The following is a 19,745-nucleotide window of genomic DNA, read 5'->3' on the forward strand; positions in this document are numbered from 1 at the left end:
CTATTTTATTTTACTTTCTATCTCTATGATTACCTGTATCTAAGCCCCTGCAGGTTGCCCCTTATCTCAGTATTTTTACAATCTTGCATTATAACCAATCATTGATGGTTCTTGTATGACCATTATCATTATTCACAGTAGTGAGCACAGTGTTATCTATATGGCACACCTGAACTAGCACTGTCTGGCTGTTGAGCAAGATTTAAAAAGTTAATAAAAAGCACTGAGATAAGGGACGGCCTGCAGGGGCTTAGAAACAGGCAAACTTAGGGGTTATAAAGTATATTAATATAACAATGTTAGTTAAGCAAAGCTGTTGAAAGGGTAGTAAAGGCATTATCTATATTTTTAAGCAATACAAATAAATCAAGTAGCCTGTCCCTTTAAAAGCGTAAAGTTTACCAGTGTTACAGCATTTTAGATTTAGCAATTTACAAGCTATATGATTTGATGAAATTACTTGTGGAGGCTAAATAGAAAATTGTATGTTTTTGACTCATTTTGTTACCTAGTTTTGCCAACATATAGATTTAATTATTTTATTTGATTACTTAAGAAAATTATTTGTTTATTGTCATTACATTTACTGTTTACAATTAAAGAAATTCTTTATTTTCCTACTATAAGTGAATCAATAATACAACACAAAAATATTTTCTTACAAGATAATCTGATAAACTTTAAAAGGGCAATGTAGATTAAAATACGAAAGGCTACTGGTTTAGATTCAATGTTTGACATTCTCAAATTCTATTTGTGTAAATCTGCAAAGATTAAAAAAGGCAGTTTTCAAAGTGAAGAAATATTGTAAGGCCTTGACCATAAGCTTGTTATGCAAGAGTGACGTATTGTAAGAGCAAATGTATGAAAAATACCTAAAGCTTCTTAGATTCAACTTTCCTAGCTCTATTGCACTAAAAAAGGGGCAATCTCTGATTATATTGTAAACAATGGTTCACAGTTATTGCCCTCATTTTGGGAAGGTATATATATATATATATATTTAATTAAAATACATTTCATTTTATTATTAGGTTTTCAATTTCCCAGATACAGGTGGAAAACCAAACAAAACAAAATTAGTCTGATATCAGAGGACCAGCCTACAAAAACATTTGACATTATCCAATCTACTTATCTTCATTTCCAGAAACAATCTAGATTCCCTTTCTATCTAGCTGTAAACCACTCGCTAATACTTTTTTTTTATACAAGCATATTTGATGCATTTTTATCTTTTATATTTATTTGAAGTTAAAGGAACATGAAACCCATTTTCCATTCATGATTTAAAAGAGCAGGCAATTTTAAACAACTTTCTAATTCACTTCTATTATCTAATATGCTTCATTCTCTTGATATTCTTTGCTGGAAAGCATATATAGATAGGCTCAGTAGCTTCTGATTGGTAGTTGCACATAGATGCCTTGTGTGATTGGCTCACCCATGTTCATTGCTATTTCTTCTACAAAAGATATCTGAAATATGAAGCAAATTAGATAATAGAAGTAAATTGGAAAGCTGTTTAAAATTGTAACCTCTATCATCTGAATCACAAAATAAATTATTTGGGTTTAATGTCCCTTTAATGGAACTTTAAATGTAATCTAAGCAAAATATATACACGAGTATAGCAAATGCATCAGATTGCCAATCAATGTTAGGAGTATATTGTTGCCTTGACAAAGGCTCTGTAATGGAGGCAAAACGTCAACTTGACCCCAACAGTCATCGACTACCGTCCACTCAACTTGTGAAAATATATCAACTACCGACAGCTTTATTAAACACATATAAATACTTGTAACCAAATAAAGTGAAGTTCAATGTCAATTATTTCTTCCTATTCTTTAATACAATGTCCTTTACAAAAACCATTATAATACGGTCACCTACCCCCCCCCTTTATTTGTCACTCTGCTGTACTTTCCGCTCTTAGGGGCTTCAAGAGATAACCCTTCCCGCTTCCCTACTCCTTGAGGCCCCATTATCTTTATATATCTAGCTGATCAACACCAATACGAGGGCAGACACCCTGTCCCCTAAGCTGCAACATAACCACGCAAGTATTAGGGTGGGAGGAAATATCCCTCTTTCTCACAAAATGGAGACAGGTCTCGATTTCCCTCCTTTCCTCTCTACCTTCTTTGCCGCCCACCTCCTAGACTCCTCCCCTTACCCGGTGGCCTGCTTCTCCGTTGGGTCAAATTCCCCCCATCCAGATATTGTTTCCTCCCCTTACCCGGTGGCCTGCTTCTCCGCTGGGTCAAATTCCCCCCCACCCAGATATTGTTTCCTCCCCTTATCCGGTGGCCTGCTTCTCCGCCGGGTCAAATTCCCCCCACCCAGATATTGTTTCCTCCCCTTACCCGGTGGCCTGCTTCTCCGTCGGGTCAAATTCCCCCCACCCCAGATATTGTTTCCTCCCCTTACACGGTGGCCTGCTTCTCCGCCGGGTCAAATTCCCCCCACCCAGATATGGTTTCCTCTCCACTGCAGGATGTCTTTTTTTATTCTGAAATAAAGGTTCAATTTTTAAGTAAAGAGCTGTGATTGCCAATTTGATGCATTTGTTATTTTAGATTTATTCTTTGAACACCTGGGAATTAACTTTTGAGAGCAGTGAGTGCATGGACATTTTGTGTGTGTGAGCATGTCACAAACGGCACACACATCTATAATTTTTTGCCTGCTCTTACAAAATAAATTGAGGAATACAATTTAAGGTAAATAAAAACATTGATACTTACAACACTATTACATTGTCAAAACATATATCAGTCATGGTTTTGTCCACAATAACCATATCAGTGTCGAAAGTCTCCTGCCCAAGTTTCAACATGCAAAAAACAGCGTAACGTTGTGATTCTGTAAAAGAAGGGGGGGGGGAGGGGAAGCAGTTAGTATAGGTTACCAAATCCTCCTTGATATGAAACATTGCAGTACCCAAATTAAAGAGATATTCTAATGCAAAACGAAAAGCTCTAGAAGATCAAGTATTTTATATATATATATATATATATATATATATATATATATATATATATATATATATATGTCTAGATATAAGTAGAATGTTACCACTCAGTGTCAGTGAGTGGAAACAAGCGTTACTCTAAAAAAATGCGCTAGTCAGAGGTCTGAAAATCTCATAGAGCAGCTATTAGGGTACAAATATTGTGTAATAGACTAAGTCCATACAATATAAGAGGATATGTATCAAAGGACAAACAGTGCTTATAGATTTTCTTACAAACTGTATATATTATAGAGTCTCGACAGTGTTGGTAGGTAAAAGTAGATAAGAGGAAAGGAATATATCTATATGGTTGTACGCTTGTATATTAAAGTCTTAGATGAAATATGAAGATCCAGGTGTAGTGTAGGAGTATTAGATACCCTTACCAAAAGTTACCTCAATCCTATGAGGTAAGTTTGCCGCATTGGAGGATGTATCTGATGATTGGATGAGTCCCAGGTATTCTGATCTGTATAGTTTCGCTGCCTCTTGGAGTAGAATGGGATGTGGGTTCCCTTTGTGCTGGTTTTCTTTTCTGGGCTTGTTGCCTCTTGGAGCTTGGTTCTCTTGTCTTGGTATGAACTTTCTCGTCCAGGTATATACCCAAAAAGACAGAAAACAGCAAAGATAGTGTAATACCGTTTTATTCAATAATAATATAAAAAAGTAACATATATCACACTCACATTTTATGTCCTCACTGATATGAGGTATTGTTACAGCACATAGATTTAGAGGTGGATTCACAGGTGGTTATGTCCCAAGCCAGTCAGAAAATAAAGTCAGTATTCCTTAGATGTCACAAGCAGTGATTACAGCCGAGTACGGATGTAGCCAGGAATTTATCCGGTTAATATCGCTAATTAGGTCAGTGACTGTAAAGGGCTGGTCTGTTTATATATTCAGATATGTCCAGTGTCTTTATACATGTCACACCATCAGCAGATGGCCAGATACACGATATTAATACAGTTATTATCGATGCTGCATGTGCAGATGGATTAGTATGGTACCAGTCTGGCAGGTCAGGCAGTATACGATGTTAATGGCAGTTAGTAGCAGTTAATAACAGATCAAAAGCTCAGTTCGTACATAAAATGCCAGCTTAAAAAACCAAACAGTTTAAAAGCAGTTTAAAAGATAATAAAAAAGGTAAGTAGTGTTACCCTAAATGCAATACCCTAACGCGTTTCAAAGGTTTATATCTCCTTCTTCCTCAGAGGGGTTTGTTGTAATTGAGGCATGTGTATAGCTCTATTTATACCCACAGGGCGGCGGCACGCCCAGATGTAGGTAGAATCCTATTGGTTCATGTGACCTAGTGTCATATAATTGTACTAGTGTTGTGCGAAGTGTAGCCGTATATATAATAGACATTAAAAAAGTACCTTAGGCTTAGACTTATGCATATGTATAATATCAGTTGCCTTTTTATCCCGGATTTGCCGCTATTTGAATTCGGCGGTTCTATTTTCCATACGGATGACGTCATACGTGGACGCCTTAGCTTCTAAACGTGTCTCGCTGCCTTCTGGGAAATGTAGTTGATTTCATATCCCCCAGAATGGCGTAATGGGATATTTTGAGCCCTGATGTCTCGGCTACTATGCACTACCCTAAGCCTGCTGGGACTTGTAGTCAAATACAAGTCCCAAAGATATACCTAATACGATAATAAAATAATATAATAGTATAATCATCAGTGCTTAGCGGGTTCTTAGAGATATCTAAATGTTTTCACATAAGGGTATCTTAGTTTTAAAGAGTATATGTCATTTCTCATAGCTCATTATCGAGATTAGCTGCTGAATATGTTACAGAACTAACACTGTGATTTTAAATATATCTTCATATATTCAGGAGTTAATATTACTAGTTTTCCAGTTTCCACTTATGTATCTAGTGTTACAAATGAATTTGACTGAGGATAATATATAGACTCATTTAGTTGTAGCGAATATTCCCTTTTGTATAGAATGGTAGACTGAATATTATAAATACTAGTGTAGTGGTAAGTTGTGAGAGCAAGTATTCATATTGTTATATTGGAATAATGTATTGATATATTGAAAGATAATTTATTTATTTTATTTAATGTGATATTTGTAATGTTATAGCTAAATATACTGAGGGGATATAGCTATTATTATTCGAGATATGCAGCTATATCTATATCTCTGTTCAGACCCTTAGGAGTCATGGTTCCTAATTTGTGAATCCAGAGGATTTCCCTTCGTCTCAGATATAACTCTCTACTAATACCTTCTGGGGCTTCTCTAACATGTTCGAGTATAGTGCCTCTGAGGCATGTAGGATCAAGATTATGTTTTAATCTGAAGTGATTTGATACACTATGTTTCTTTAGACCAAAGAAACATAGTATATTTAGCTATAACATTACAAATATCACATTAAATAAAATAAAAATTATCTTTCAATATATCAATACATTATTCCAATATAACAATATGAATACTTGCTCTCACAACTTACCACTACACTAGTATTTATAATATTCAGTCTACCATTCTATACAAAAGGGAATATTCGCTACAACTAAATGAGTCTATATATTATCCTCAGTCAAATTCATTTGTAACACTAGATACATAAGTGGAAACTGGAAAACTAGTAATATTAACTCCTGAATATATGAAGATATATTTAAAATCACAGTGTTAGTTCTGTAACATATTCAGCAGCTAATCTCGATAATGAGCTATGAGAAATGACATATACTCTTTAAAACTAAGATACCCTTATGTGAAAACATTTAGATATCTCTAAGAACCCGCTAAGCACTGATGATTATACTATTATATTATTTTATTATCGTATTAGGTATATCTTTGGGACTTGTATTTGACTACAAGTCCCAGCAGGCTTAGGGTAGTGCATAGTAGCCGAGACATCAGGGCTCAAAATATCCCATTACGCCATCCTGGGGGATATGAAATCAACTACATTTCCCAGAAGGCAGCGAGACACGTTTAGAAGCTAAGGCGTCCACGTATGACGTCATCCGTATGGAAAATAGAACCGCCGAATTCAAATAGCAGCAAATCCGGGATAAAAAGGCAACTGATATTATACATATGCATAAGTCTAAGCCTAAGGTACCTTTTTAATGTCTATTATATATACGGCTACACTTCGCACAACACTAGTACAATTATATGACACTAGGTCACATGAACCAATAGGATTCTACCTACATCTGGGCGTGCCGCCGCCCTGTGGGTATAAATAGAGCTATACACATGCCTCAATTACAACAAACCCCTCTGAGGAAGAAGGAGATATAAACCTTTGAAACGCGTTAGGGTATTGCATTTAGGGTAACACTACTTACCTTTTTTATTATCTTTTAAACTGCTTTTAAACTGTTTGGTTTTTTAAGCTGGCATTTTATGTACGAACTGAGCTTTTGATCTGTTATTAACTGCTACTAACTGCCATTAACATCGTATACTGCCTGACCTGCCAGACTGGTACCATACTAATCCATCTGCACATGCAGCATCGATAATAACTGTATTAATATCGTGTATCTGGCCATCTGCTGATGGTGTGACATGTATAAAGACACTGGACATATCTGAATATATAAACAGACCAGCCCTTTACAGTCACTGACCTAATTAGCGATATTAACCGGATAAATTCCTGGCTACATCCTTACTCGGCTGTAATCACTGCTTGTGACATCTAAGGAATACTGACTTTATTTTCTGACTGGCTTGGGACATAACCACCTGTGAATCCACCTCTAAATCTATGTGCTGTAACAATACCTCATATCAGTGAGGACATAAAATGTGAGTGTGATATATGTTACTTTTTTATATTATTATTGAATAAAACGGTATTACACTATCTTTGCTGTTTTCTGTCTTTTTGGGTATATACCTGGACGAGAAAGTTCATACCAAGACAAGAGAACCAAGCTCCAAGAGGCAACAAGCCCAGGAAGTTTTCTAAGAAAACCAGCACAAAGGGAACCCACATCCCATTCTACTCCAAGAGGCAGCGAAACTATACAGATCAGAATACCTGGGACTCATCCAATCATCAGATACATCCTCCAATGCGGCAAACTTACCTCATAGGATTGAGGTAACTTTTGGTAAGGGTATCTAATACTCCTACACTACACCTGGATCTTCATATTTCATCTAAGACTTTAATATACAAGCGTACAACCATATAGATATATTCCTTTCCTCTTATCTACTTTTACCTACCAACACTGTCGAGACTCTATAATATATACAGTTTGTAAGAAAATCTATAAGCGCTGTTTGTCCTTTGATACATATATATATATATATATATATATATATATATATATCACAAACTCCCCCCCCTCCCCCATAAGGAAGTTCCATGCTGTCCTAACCGGCTTTAGCGCAGTTAGGACGGCATGGATTGTCCTAGTCGTTTTGCTGTACTGAAGCTATAGCAGCTTCCTAAATGGGATCGCGGGCTGGAGGGTGTGCCTAGCGTTATTGGCACTCCCTGTGACCCGATCCCATCATTGAACTCATGCAACAATCAAGTGATTTCAATTTTTACTTATTTATTACATCAGAACTTTGTTCCGATGTAGGCAAATAAGTACTGTCAGGAAAGGGTTAAACATGGTACTTATTTGTTTTTGTTTAATTTAAAAAGAAGGAATTTAATCAATAATTAAGGTTTTTGGTTTATGGGGAAAAAAATAAATCTCTTTCTTGAATAAACCTTTGTTCTCTTGTTAGCTTTACATAGGCTTGTCCCACTCCTCCAATAGAGATGTGTGAAATGCCCTTATCAGCCAATACAAATCATTAAGAAGGTATGCACACAACACACACATTTACATATTTTAAGTACAGATAAATTTTTCCTACTAATCTAGAGTTATATCAATATTATGATAAAGGGACACCTATCTGAATCGTAAAAGTTTAATTTTGAGATCAAACATGCATTTTGAAGAGAATTTCCTCCTATGAGGCACCACCTAATACTGAGCATGTACAAGAGCTCACAGTGTGTACATGAGACTGTGATTGGTTAATGGCTGTCACATGATACAGGGAGATGAAAAATTTAAGTAAATTTTTAAATTTGGACAGAAAAAAAAAATCTAATTTACAATTCAGAATAAGTGCTTTTGTCTTTTTGTTTTGCACTTGTTAAAGGACCAGTCAACATATTAGATTTGCATAACCAACAAATGCAAGATAACAAGACAATGCAATAGCACTTAGTCTGAACTTCAAATGAGTAGTAGATTTTTTTATAAGAAATTTCAAAGTTATGTATATTTCCACTCCCCTTGCACCATGTGATAGCAATCAGCCAATCACAAATGCATATACGTATAGTCTGTGAATTCTTGCACATGCTCAGTAGGATCTGGTGACTCAAAAAGTGTAAATATAAAAGACTGCGCACATTTTTTTTTAATGGAAGTAAATTGGAAAGTTGTTTAAAATTACATGCTGCATCTGAATCATGAAAATGTAATTTAACCTGAGTGTCCCTTTAATTATGCAACTCTGCTTCATTTAAATGACTATAAAACTGTACAATAAAGAAATAATTTTAAACAACTGTAATGTGTCATGTTCTTACAATTAAAATGCACTTACTCCTCAAAAACAAAGCTTTCTTCTACTAGATACGACGAGTCGACGGATTTCATCCTTACTTGTGGGATATTAACCTCCTGCTAACAGGAAGTGGCAAAGAGCACCACAGCAGAACTGTATATATAGCTCCTCCCTTCCCTCCACCCCCAGTCATTCTCTTTGCGTGTGTTAGTAATAGGAAGAGGTAAAGTGAGGTGTTAGTTTTAGATTCTTCAATCAAGAAGTTTTTTATTTTAAATGGTACCGGTGAGTACTATTTTCCTCAGGGAGATTTGGTATGAAGAAGATTTCTGCCCTGAGGTTGATGATCTTAGCAGATGTAACTAAGATCCATGTTGGTTCCCACAGAGCTTCTGAAGAGAAATCTTCAGTGTGGAGAACGGTGTCATGCTACAAGCAGCATTGAGGTATGTTCAGTCTTTTATTTCTGAGGAGACTTGGTATATCAGAACTGGCTGATATTTTTCCCTGCAAGGGAAGGGGTAAGCAGTAGACCTGTATACTGAGGGTGTTACTGAAAATCCGGTGTTTATACATATTGCTTTGACACTGTATTGGGCTGGACACTGGGAGAGGCAGCTTGACATTTTATATTTTATTCCAGAGTCAGTAGGGCTGCAGTTTTTATTAAAATATTTTAAGGGGACCACATGGCTTATTTTTCAAACCGCTTCCCATGCGGTTAAACAGACTGTTAGGACGACGTCCTATTTCGCACGCTCAGACGCGCAGTTTACTCTGACTGAGAAGGCAGCAGACATTAGCTCTGGTGGGGCCTAAACTTGTGTTCTGTTCACCGGATCGTTGTCGAGTCATTTTGCAGTACACTGGGGGCAGGTAGGTGCCACAGCAGAGCTGTGGCGAGGTGCAGGGGTCGTTTTTTCTGTTAAGATATATTTTTTGGTTAAAAGAGGGTAAATTCACCTTTTACTTATAGGGTGCAATAATTTTTGGCCAACTGAATCATATTTAATTGTGTAGCGTTTTTTTAAAGTTTTAGGCAGTTTGAAAAAAATTGTGCGCTTTTTATTTCTTAAAGGCGCAGTACACTTTTTTCTAAAAGTTGTTTTGAATCAATAAAAGAGGTGATTTACAACTATTGTGGTTATTACTAGTCTGTTCAACATGTCTGACATTGAGGAAACTAATTGTTCTATGTGTTTAGAAGCCATTGTGGAACCCCCTCTTACTTTGTGTACCACTTGTACTGAAAGGGCCTTACAATGTAAAAAGCATATTTTTGGTAAAGAAAGTGTGCCTAAGGATGATTCTCAGTCTGAAGAGAATCAGGATATGCCATCTAATTCTCCCCAAGTGTCTCAACCTTTAACGCCCACACAAGCAAGTACCTCAAGTGCGTCTAATTCTTTTACTCTGCAGGATATGGCTGCAGTTATGTCAACTACCCTAACAGAGGTATTATCCAAGTTACCAGTGTTACAGGGTAAACGCAGTAGATCAGGTATTAATGTGAATATTGAATCCTCTGATACTTTGTTGGCTATTTCTGATGTACCCTCACAGGGCTCTGAGTTGGGGGTCAGGGAATTGTTGTCTGAGGGAGAACTTTCAGACCCAGGAAATATGTTACCTCAGACAGATTCGGACATTATGTCCTTTAAATTTAAGCTTGACCACCTCCGCCTGTTACTTCGGGAGGTTTTAGCGACTCTGGATGATTGTGACCCTATTGTAATTCCACCAGAGAAATTGTGTAAAATGGACAAATATCTAGAGGTACCTACTTACACTGATGTTTTACGGGTTCCTAAAAGAATTTCGTAAATTATAAAAAAGGAATGGGACAGACCGGGAATACCGTTCTCTCCTCCTCCTAATTTCAAGAAAATGTATCCCAAATCAGACACCATTCAGGACTCTTGGCAGTCGGTCCCTAAGGTGGAGGGAGCTATTTCTACCCTGGCTAAGCGTACAACTATACCTATTGAAGACAGTTGTGCTTTCAAAGACCCTATGGATAAGAAGTTAGAGGGTCTTCTAAAGAAATTATTTATTCATTAGGGTTTCCTTTTACAACCAACAGCTTGCATTGTTCTGGTTACTACTGCAGCAGCTTTTTGGTTTGATGCTCTAGAAGAGTCTATGAAGGTTGAGACCCCTTTAGAGGACATTTTGGATAGAATTAAGGCTCTCAAGCTAGCTAATTCTTTTATTACAGATGCCACCTTTCAAATTGCTAAGTTGGCGGCGAAAAATGCAGGATTTGCCATTTTAGCGCGTAGAGCGTTATGGTTAAAATCATGGTCTGCTGATGTGTCATCCAAATCTAAGCTCTTAGATATTCCTTTCAAGGGTAAGACCCTATTCGGGCCTCAGTTGAAGGAAATCTTTTCTGATATTACTGGAGGTAAAGGTCACGCCTTACCTCAGGATAAGTCTGTTAAGATGAGGGGTAAACAAAATAATTTTCATTCCTTTTGAAATTTTAAAGGAGTACCCTCTGCTTCCTCTTCCTCCACAAGGCAGGAAGGGAATTTTGCTCAGTCCAAGTCCGTCTGGAGACCCAACCAGGCTTGGAACAAAGGTAAACAACCCAAGAAGCCCGCTGCTGCTATAAAGACAGCATGAAGGGGCGGCCCCCGATCCGGGACCGGATCTAGTAGGGGGCAGACTTTCTTTCTTTGCCCAGGCTTGGGCGAGAGATGTTCAGGACCCCTGGGCACTGGAAATTGTGAACCATGTGTATCAACTGGAATTCAAGGATTTTCTCCCAAGAGGGAGATTTCTTCTTTCACGATTATCTGTAGACCAGATAAAAAGAGAGGCGTTCTTACGTTGTGTAAAAGACCTCTCCTCTACGGGAGTAATTCGTCCCGTTCCAAGACTAGAACAGGGACAGGGTTTTTACTCAAATCTTTTCATGGTTCCGAAAAAAGAGGGAACATTCAGACCTATTTTAGATCTCAAAAGTCTAAACAAAATATGACTACCGTGGATTTGAAGGACGCATACCTTCATATTCCGATTCACAAAGATCATCATCAGTTCCTAAGGTTTGCCTTCCTGGACAAACATTTTCAGTTTGTGGCTCTTCCCTTCGGGTTGGCCACAGCACCCAGGATCTTCACAAAGGTTCTAGGGTCCCTTCTGGCGGTTCTCAGACCGCGGGGCATTGCAGTGGCGCTTTATCTGGACAATATTCTTATTCAGGCGTCAACTTATCATCTGACAAAATCTCATACAGACACAGTGTTGTCCTTTCTGAGAACTCACGGATGGAAGGTGAACCTAGAAAAGAGTTCACTAGTTCCACGGACAAGGGTTCCCTTCTTGGGAACTCTGATAGACTCTGTAGACATGAAAATATTTCTGACGGAGATCAGAAAATAAAAAATTCTAAATACTTGCCGAGTCCTTCAGTTCAATCCTCGGCCATCAGCGGCTCAGTGTATGGAGGTAATTGGATTAATGGTAGCGGCAATGGACATCATTCCGTTTGCTCGTTTTCATCTCAGACCACTGCAGCTGTGCATGCTCGGACAGTGGAATTGGGATTATGCAAATTTATCTCCTCAGATAAATTTGGATCAAGAGACCAGAGATTCTTTTCTTTGGTGGTTGTCGCCGGATCATCTGTCCCAGGGGACGTGTTTCCGCAGACCCTCGTGGGTGATAGTGACAACGGACGCCAGCCTACTGGGCTGGGGTGCAGTCTGGAATTCCCTGAAGGCTCAGGGTGTATGGACTCAGGTGGAGTCTCTACTTCCAATCAATATTCTGGAATTGAGAGCAATATTCAATGCGCTTCAGGCATGGCCTCAGTTGGCTTCGGCCAAATTCATCAGATTCCAGTCGGACAATATCACGACTGTGGCTTATATCAATGATCAGGGGGGAACGAGGAGTTCCTTGGTGATGACAGAAGTATCCAATATAATGTGATGGGCGGAGGCCCACTCTTGTTATCTGTCGGCAATCTACATCCCAGGAGTAGAGAACTGGGAAGCGGATTTTCTAAGTCGACAGACTTTTCATCCGGGGGAGTGGGAACTCCACCCGGAGGTGTTTGCCTCACTGATTCTTCGATGGGGCAGACCGGAAATTGGATCTGATGGCATCTCGACAGAATGCCAAGCTTCCAAGATACGGATCCAGGTCGAGGGATCCTCAGGCCGAAATGATAGATGCCTTGGTCGTTCAGCCTAGCTTATGTGTTTCCACCGTTTCCTCTCCTTCCACGCATGATTGCTCGGATCAAACAGGAGAGAGCTTCATTCATTCTGATCGCGCCTGCGTGGCCATGCAGAACTTGGTATGCGGATCTAGTGGACATGTCCTCTTTGCCACCGTGGAAACTTCCATTGAGACAGGACCTTCTAATTCAAGGACCTTTCCAACATCCAAATCTAAATTCTCTGCAGCTGACTGCTTGGAGATTGAACGCTTGATTTTATCTAAGCGGGGATTCTCAGATTCGGTCATTGATACTTTGATACAGGCACGTAAGCCTGTCATTAGGAAGATCTATCATAAGATTTGGCGTAAATATCTTTCTTGGTGGAAATCTAAGGGCTACTCATGGAGTAGAGTTAGGATTCCCAGGATTCTGTCTTTTCTCCAAGAAGGATTGGAGAAAGGGTTATCAGTGAGTTCCTTAAAGAGACAGATTTCTGCTTTATCAATCTTGCCACAAAAACGTTTGGCAGATGTTCCAGATGTTCAGTCTTTTTGTCAGGCTCTAACCAGAATTAAATATATCCAAGGAATCCCAGCACTCAACAGAGAGATTGCACGTCACTCCAGGGCCACTACCAAGGGCCCTAAGTATAATAACAGGAACAAAAGGTGGAAGTGACAGCAAATAACTTTTATTATAAAGTTACAGAGACAAACAGAACAGCAACGTTTCAGGATGCTATCCCTTATTCATGCCATGCCAAACAAACAAAACATTGTGACTTATATACCTATTTACCACTAGGTGGCGCTACAATTCAGTTTATCTATTAACACCTTCATTACCAATGTAGCAGTATACAATCCATATTACACACAATTTTATAACATATTAAATACATAAGTCATGTTTAATAAAATATTAAGGCTACATGTTCTGACTAATAGGAGCACAATTATTTTGACACATTCTATATTAAGAATCTTAGCTTTAACACCCACACTTGGGGTTACAAAAATACAGCTAAATCCCAATCTCTATTTAGGCCTTTAGGTTCAAGGGATTTTAATTCATAAATCCAAAAGGATTCTCTCTGTTTCAACCGAAGTTCCCTATTACCCCCTCTACAGGGTACTGCAATATGGTCAATAATTTGACATTTTAATTGGCTGATCGAATGACCAGCTTTCAAAAAATGATTAGCTAATAAGGCTTTTAAATTACCTGTTCGTATATTACTTTTGTGTTCTGTAATCCTATCTTTGGCAGATCTGGTGGACTCTCCTATATAAACACCCCCACATGGACACTTAATCATATAAATGATATAGGTAGTTAAACAGGTAAAAAAAACTTTTATAGAATATTTTTTACCAGTGTGGGGGTGATAAAATATAGGGCCTTTGGTCATATTGCTACAGCATGAGCAACCTAAGCAAGGATAACAACCTTGGTTTTTTGTTCTTATATAGCGTAAACCAGTTTTAATTTTAGGGCCTATATCTGCTTACTCCATATTTACTAATATTTCTATTTTTCTTGATAGAATTCTCCGCCCCTATGTAGAGACTTCACATTCATTTATTAAAGATACAGGAGATTTTCTCCTTAAGCTTAATTCCCTGGATATTCCCACTACTAAATTTATTATGTTCAGCTTAGACGTTGAAAGCTTATATACCAACATTACACATACCAGTGGTATTGATGCAGTGTATTCCATACTAACATCTGACAATAAATATAACCAGATGCAAATTTCCTTTTTTATACAATTGTTATCAATTATATTGTATAATAATTATTTCCTGTTTCAGGATGATTATTTCCTCCAACTACAAGGAACTGCCATGGGTTCCAACGTCGCCCCGAATTACGCAAATACATTCATGAATTATATAAAGAGAAAACATAATTTATGCTTACCTGATAAATTTATTTCTCTTGTAGCATATCCAGTCCACGGATCATCCATTACTTATGGGATATTCTCCTTCCCAACAGGAAGTTGCAAGAGGATCACCCACAGCAGAGCTGCTATATAGCTCCTCCCCTCACTGCCATATCCAGTCATTCGACCGAAACAAGACGAGAAAGGAGAAACCATAGGGTGCAGTGGTGACTGTAGTTTAATTAAAATTTAGATCTGCCTTAAAAGGACAGGGCGGGCCGTGGACTGGATACACTACAAGAGAAATAAATTTATCCGGTAAGCATAAATTATGTTTTCTCTTGTTAAGTGTATCCAGTCCACGGATCATCCATTGCTTATGGGATACCAATACCAAAGCTAAAGTACACGGATGATGGGAGGGACAAGGCAGGATTAATCGGAAGGAACCACTGCCTGAAGAACCTTTCTCCCAAAAACAGCCTCCGAAGAAGCAAAAGTATCAAATTTGTAAAATTTTGAAAAGGTGTGAAGCGAAGACCAAGTCGCAGCCTTGCAAATCTGTTCAACAGAGGCCTCATTTTTAAAGGCCCAGGTGGAAGCCACAGCTCTAGTAGAATGAGCTGTAATCCTTTCAGGGGGCTGCTGTCCAGCAGTCTCATAGGCTAAGCGAATTATGCTCCGAAGCCAAAATGAAAGAGGTTGCCGAAGCTTTTTGACCTCTCCTCTGTCCAGAGTAAACGACAAACAGGGAAGATGTTTGGCGAAAATCTTTAGTAGCTTGTAAGTAAAACTTCAAGGCACGGACTACGTCCAGATTATGTAAAAGACGTTCCTTCCTTGAAGAAGGATTAGGACACAATGATGGAACAACAATCTCTTGATTGATATTCTTGTTAGAAACCACCTTAGGTAAAAACCCAGGTTTGATACGCAGAACTACCTTATCTGCATGAAAAATCAGATAAGGAGAATCACATTGTAAGGCAGATAGCTCAGTGACTCTTCGAGCCGAGGAAATAGCCATCAAAAACAGAACTTTCCAAGATAAAAGTTTAATATCAATGGAATGAAGGGGTTCAAACGGAACTCCTTGAAGAACTTTAAGAACCAAGTTTAAGCTCCACAGGGGAGCAACAGTTTTAAACACAGGCTTAATTCTAACCAAAGCCTGACAAAATGCCTGGACGTCTGGAACCTCTGCCAGACGCTTGTGCAAAAGAATAGACAGAGCAGAAATCTGTCCTTTCAAAGAACTAGCTGATAATCCTTTGTCCAAACCCTCTTGGAGAAAGGACAATATCCTAGGAATCCTAACCTTACTCCATGAGTAATTCTTGGATTCACACCAATAAAGATATTTACGCCATATCTTATGGTAGATTTTCCTGGTGACAGGCTTTCGTGCCTGTATTAAGGTATCAATGACTGACTCTGAGAAGCCACGCCTTGATAGAATCAAGCGTTCAATCTCCATGCAGTCAGTCTCAGAGAAATTAGATTTGGATGATTGAAAGGACCTTGTATTAGAAGGTCCTGCCTCAGAGGCAGAGTCCATGGTGGAAAGGATGATATGTCCACTAGGTCTGCATACTAGGTCCTGCGTGGCTACGCAGGCGCTATCAGAATCACTGATGCTCTCTCCTGCTTGATTTTGGCAATCAGTCGAGGGAGCAGAGGATACGGTGGAAACACATAAGCCAGGTTGAAGAACCAAGGAGCTGCTAGAGCATCTATCAGCGTCGCTCCCGGGTCCCTGGACCTGGATCCGTAACAAGAAAGCTTGGCATTCTGGCGAGACGCCATGAGATCCAGTTCTGGTTTGCCCCAACGATGGATCAGTTAAGCAAACACCTCCGGATGGAGTTCCCACTCCCCCGGATGAAAAGTCTGACTACTTAGAAAATCCGCCTCCCAGTTCTCTTCGCCTGGGATGTGGATCGCTGACAGGTGGCAAGAGTGAGACTCTGCCCAGCGAATTATCTTTGAGACTTCTAACATCGCTAGAGAACTCCTAGTTCCCCCTTGATGGTTGATGTAAGCCACAGTCGTGATGTTGTCCGAGTGAAATCTGATGAACCTCAGGGTTGCTAACTGAGGCCAAGCTAGAAGAGCATTGAATATTGCTCTTAACTCCAGAATATTTATTGGGAGGAGTTTCTCCTCCTGGGTCCACGATCCCTGAGCCTTCAGGGAGTTCCAGACTGCGCCACAACCTAGAAGGCTGGCATCTGTTGTTACAATCGTCCAATCTGGCCTGCGAAAGGTCATACCCTTGGACAGATGGACCCGAGATAGCCACCAGAGAAGAGAATCTCTGGTCTCTTGATCCAGATTTAGTAGAGGGGACAAATCTGAGTAATCCCCATTCCACTGACATAGCATGCATAATTGCAGCGGTCTGAGATGCAGGCGCGCAAATGGCACTATGTCCATTGCCGCTACCATTAAGCCGATTACTTCCATGCACTGAGCCACTGACGGGCGTGGAATGGAATGAAGGACACGGCAAGCATTTAGAAGTTTTGATAACCTGGACTCAGTCAGGTAAATTTTCATCTCTACAGAATCTATAAGAGTCCCTAGGAAGGTGACTCTTGTGAGTGGGGATAGAGAACTCTTTTCCACATTCACTTTCCACCCATGCGACCTCAGAAATGCCAGAACTATCTCTGTATGAGACTTGGCAATTTGAAAGCTTGACGCCTGTATCAGGATGTAGTCTAGATACGGAGCCACCGCTATGCCTCGCGGTCTTAGAATCGCCAGAAGTGAGCCCAGAACCTTTGTAAAAATTCTCGGAGCTGTGGCCAACCCGAAGGGAAGAGCTACAAATTGGTAATGCCTGTCTAGAAAGGCAAACTTTAGGAACCGATGATGATCTTTGTGAATCAGTATGTGAAGGTAGGCATCCTTTAAGTCCACTGTGGTCATGTACTGACCCTCTTGGATCATGGGTAGGATGGTCCGAATAGTTTCCATTTTGAATGATGGAACTCTGAGGAATTTGTTTAAGATCTTAAGATCCAAGATTGGTCTGAAGGTTCCCTCTTTCTTGGGAACCACAAACAGATTTGAATAAAACCCCTGTCCCTGTCCCGTCCGCGGAACTGGATGGATCACTCCCATTGCTAGGAGGTCTTGCACACAGCTAAGGAATGCCTCTTTCTTTATCTGGTTTGCTGATAACCTTGAAAGATGAAATCTCCCTTGTGGAGGAGAAGCTTTGAAGTCCAGAAGATATCCCTGAGATATGATCTCCAACGCCCAGGGATCCTGAACATCTCTTGCCCACGCCTGGGCGAAGAGAAAGACTGCCCCCCACTAGATCCGTTTCCGGATAGGGGGCCGTTCCTTCATGCTGTCTTGGGGGTAGCAGCAGGTTTTCTGGCCTGCTTGCCCTTGTTCCAGGCCTGGTTAGGTTTTCAGGCCTGTCTGGAATGAGCAACAGTTCCCTCTTGTTTTGAAGCGGAGGAAGTTGATGCTGCTCCTGCCTTGAAATTTCGAAAGGCACGAAAATTAGACTGTTTGGCCTTTGATTTGGCCCTGTCCTGAGGAAGGGTATGACCCTTGCCTCCAGTAATGTCAGCAATAATTTCCTTCAAGCCAGGCCCGAATAAGGTCTGCCCCTTGAAAGGAATGTTGAGTAATTTAGACTTTGAAGTCACGTCAGCTGACCAGGATTTAAGCCATAGCGCCCTACGCGCCTGGATGGCGAATCCGGAATTCTTAGCCGTTAGTTTAGTCAAATGAACAATGGCATCAGAAACAAATGAGTTAGCTAGCTTAAGCGTTCTAAGCTTGTCAATAATTTCCTCCAATGGAGCTGTATGTATGGCCTCTTCCAGGACCTCAAACCAGAATGCCTCCGCAGCAGTGACAGTCGCAATGCATGCAAGGGGCTGCAAAATAAAACCTTGTTGAATAAACATTTTCTTAAGGTAACCCTCCAATTTTTTATCCATTGGATCTGAAAAAACACAACTGTCCTCAACCGGGTTAGTGGTACGCTTTGCTAAAGTAGAAACTGCTCCCTCCACCTTAGGGACCGTCTGCCATAAGTCCCGTGTAGTGGCGTCTATTGGAAACATTTTTCTAAATATAGGAGGTGGGGAAAAGGGCACACCGGGTCTATCCCACTCCTTGCTAATAATTTCTGTAAGCCTTTTAGGTATAGGAAAAACGTCAGTACACACCGGCACCGCATAGTATCTATCCAGCCTACACAATTTCTCTGGAATTGCAACTGTGTTACAGTCATTCAGAGCAGTTAATACCTTCCCAAGCAATACACGGAGGTTCTCAAGCTTAAATTTAAAATTAGAAATCTCTGAATCAGGTTTCCCCGAGTCAGAGATGTCACCCACAGAATGAAGCTCTCCGTCCTCATGTTCTGCATACTGTGACGCAGTATCAGACATGGCTCTTACAGCATTTGCGCGCTCTGTATCTCTCCTAACCCCAGAGCTATCGCGCTTGCCTCTTAATTCAGGCAATCTAGATAATACCTCTGACAGGGTATTATTCATGATTGCAGCCATGTCCTGCAAGGTAATCGCTATGGGCGTCCCTGATGTAATTGGCGCCATATTAGCGAGTGTCCCCTGAGCGGGAGGCGAAAGGGTCTGACATGTGGGGAAAGTTAGTCGGCATAACTTCCCCCTCGACAGAACCCTCTGGTGATAATAATTTTATAGATAAAGACTGATCTTTACTGTTTAAGGTGAAATCAATACATTTAGTACACATTCTCCTATGGGGCTCCACCATAGCTTTCAAACATAATGAACAAGTAGGTTCCTCTGTATCAGACATGTTTAAACAGACTAGCAATGAGACTAGCAAGCTTGGAAAACACTTAAAACAAGTTTACAAGCAATATAACAAATGTTACTGGGCCTTTAAGAAACACAAATTTTGTCCAAATTTGAAATAACAGTGAAAAAATGCAGTTACACTAACGAAATTTTTACAGTGTATGTAACTAGTTAGCAGAGCATTGCACCCACTTGCAAATGGATGATTAACCCCTTAATACCAAAAATGGAATAACAAATG

The 19,745-nt window shown here is 39.8% G+C and overlaps 1 protein-coding gene across 1 annotated transcript in view; it reads right to left on the bottom strand.

Moving 5' to 3' along the window:
* The window catches only part of RTKN2 (rhotekin 2), a 324,918-nt gene that overhangs the window by 178,609 nt on the left and 126,564 nt on the right, over positions 1–19,745 (bottom strand). The window contains exon 5 of the mRNA XM_053692261.1: positions 2,751–2,868. Within this exon, the coding sequence (XP_053548236.1) occupies positions 2,751–2,868 (118 nt within the window). The remainder of the gene's footprint in view (positions 1–2,750; positions 2,869–19,745) is intronic.

Source organism: Bombina bombina, chromosome 9 (genome assembly GCF_027579735.1).
Source record: "Bombina bombina isolate aBomBom1 chromosome 9, aBomBom1.pri, whole genome shotgun sequence".
Classification (NCBI taxonomy): Eukaryota; Metazoa; Chordata; class Amphibia; order Anura; family Bombinatoridae; genus Bombina; species Bombina bombina.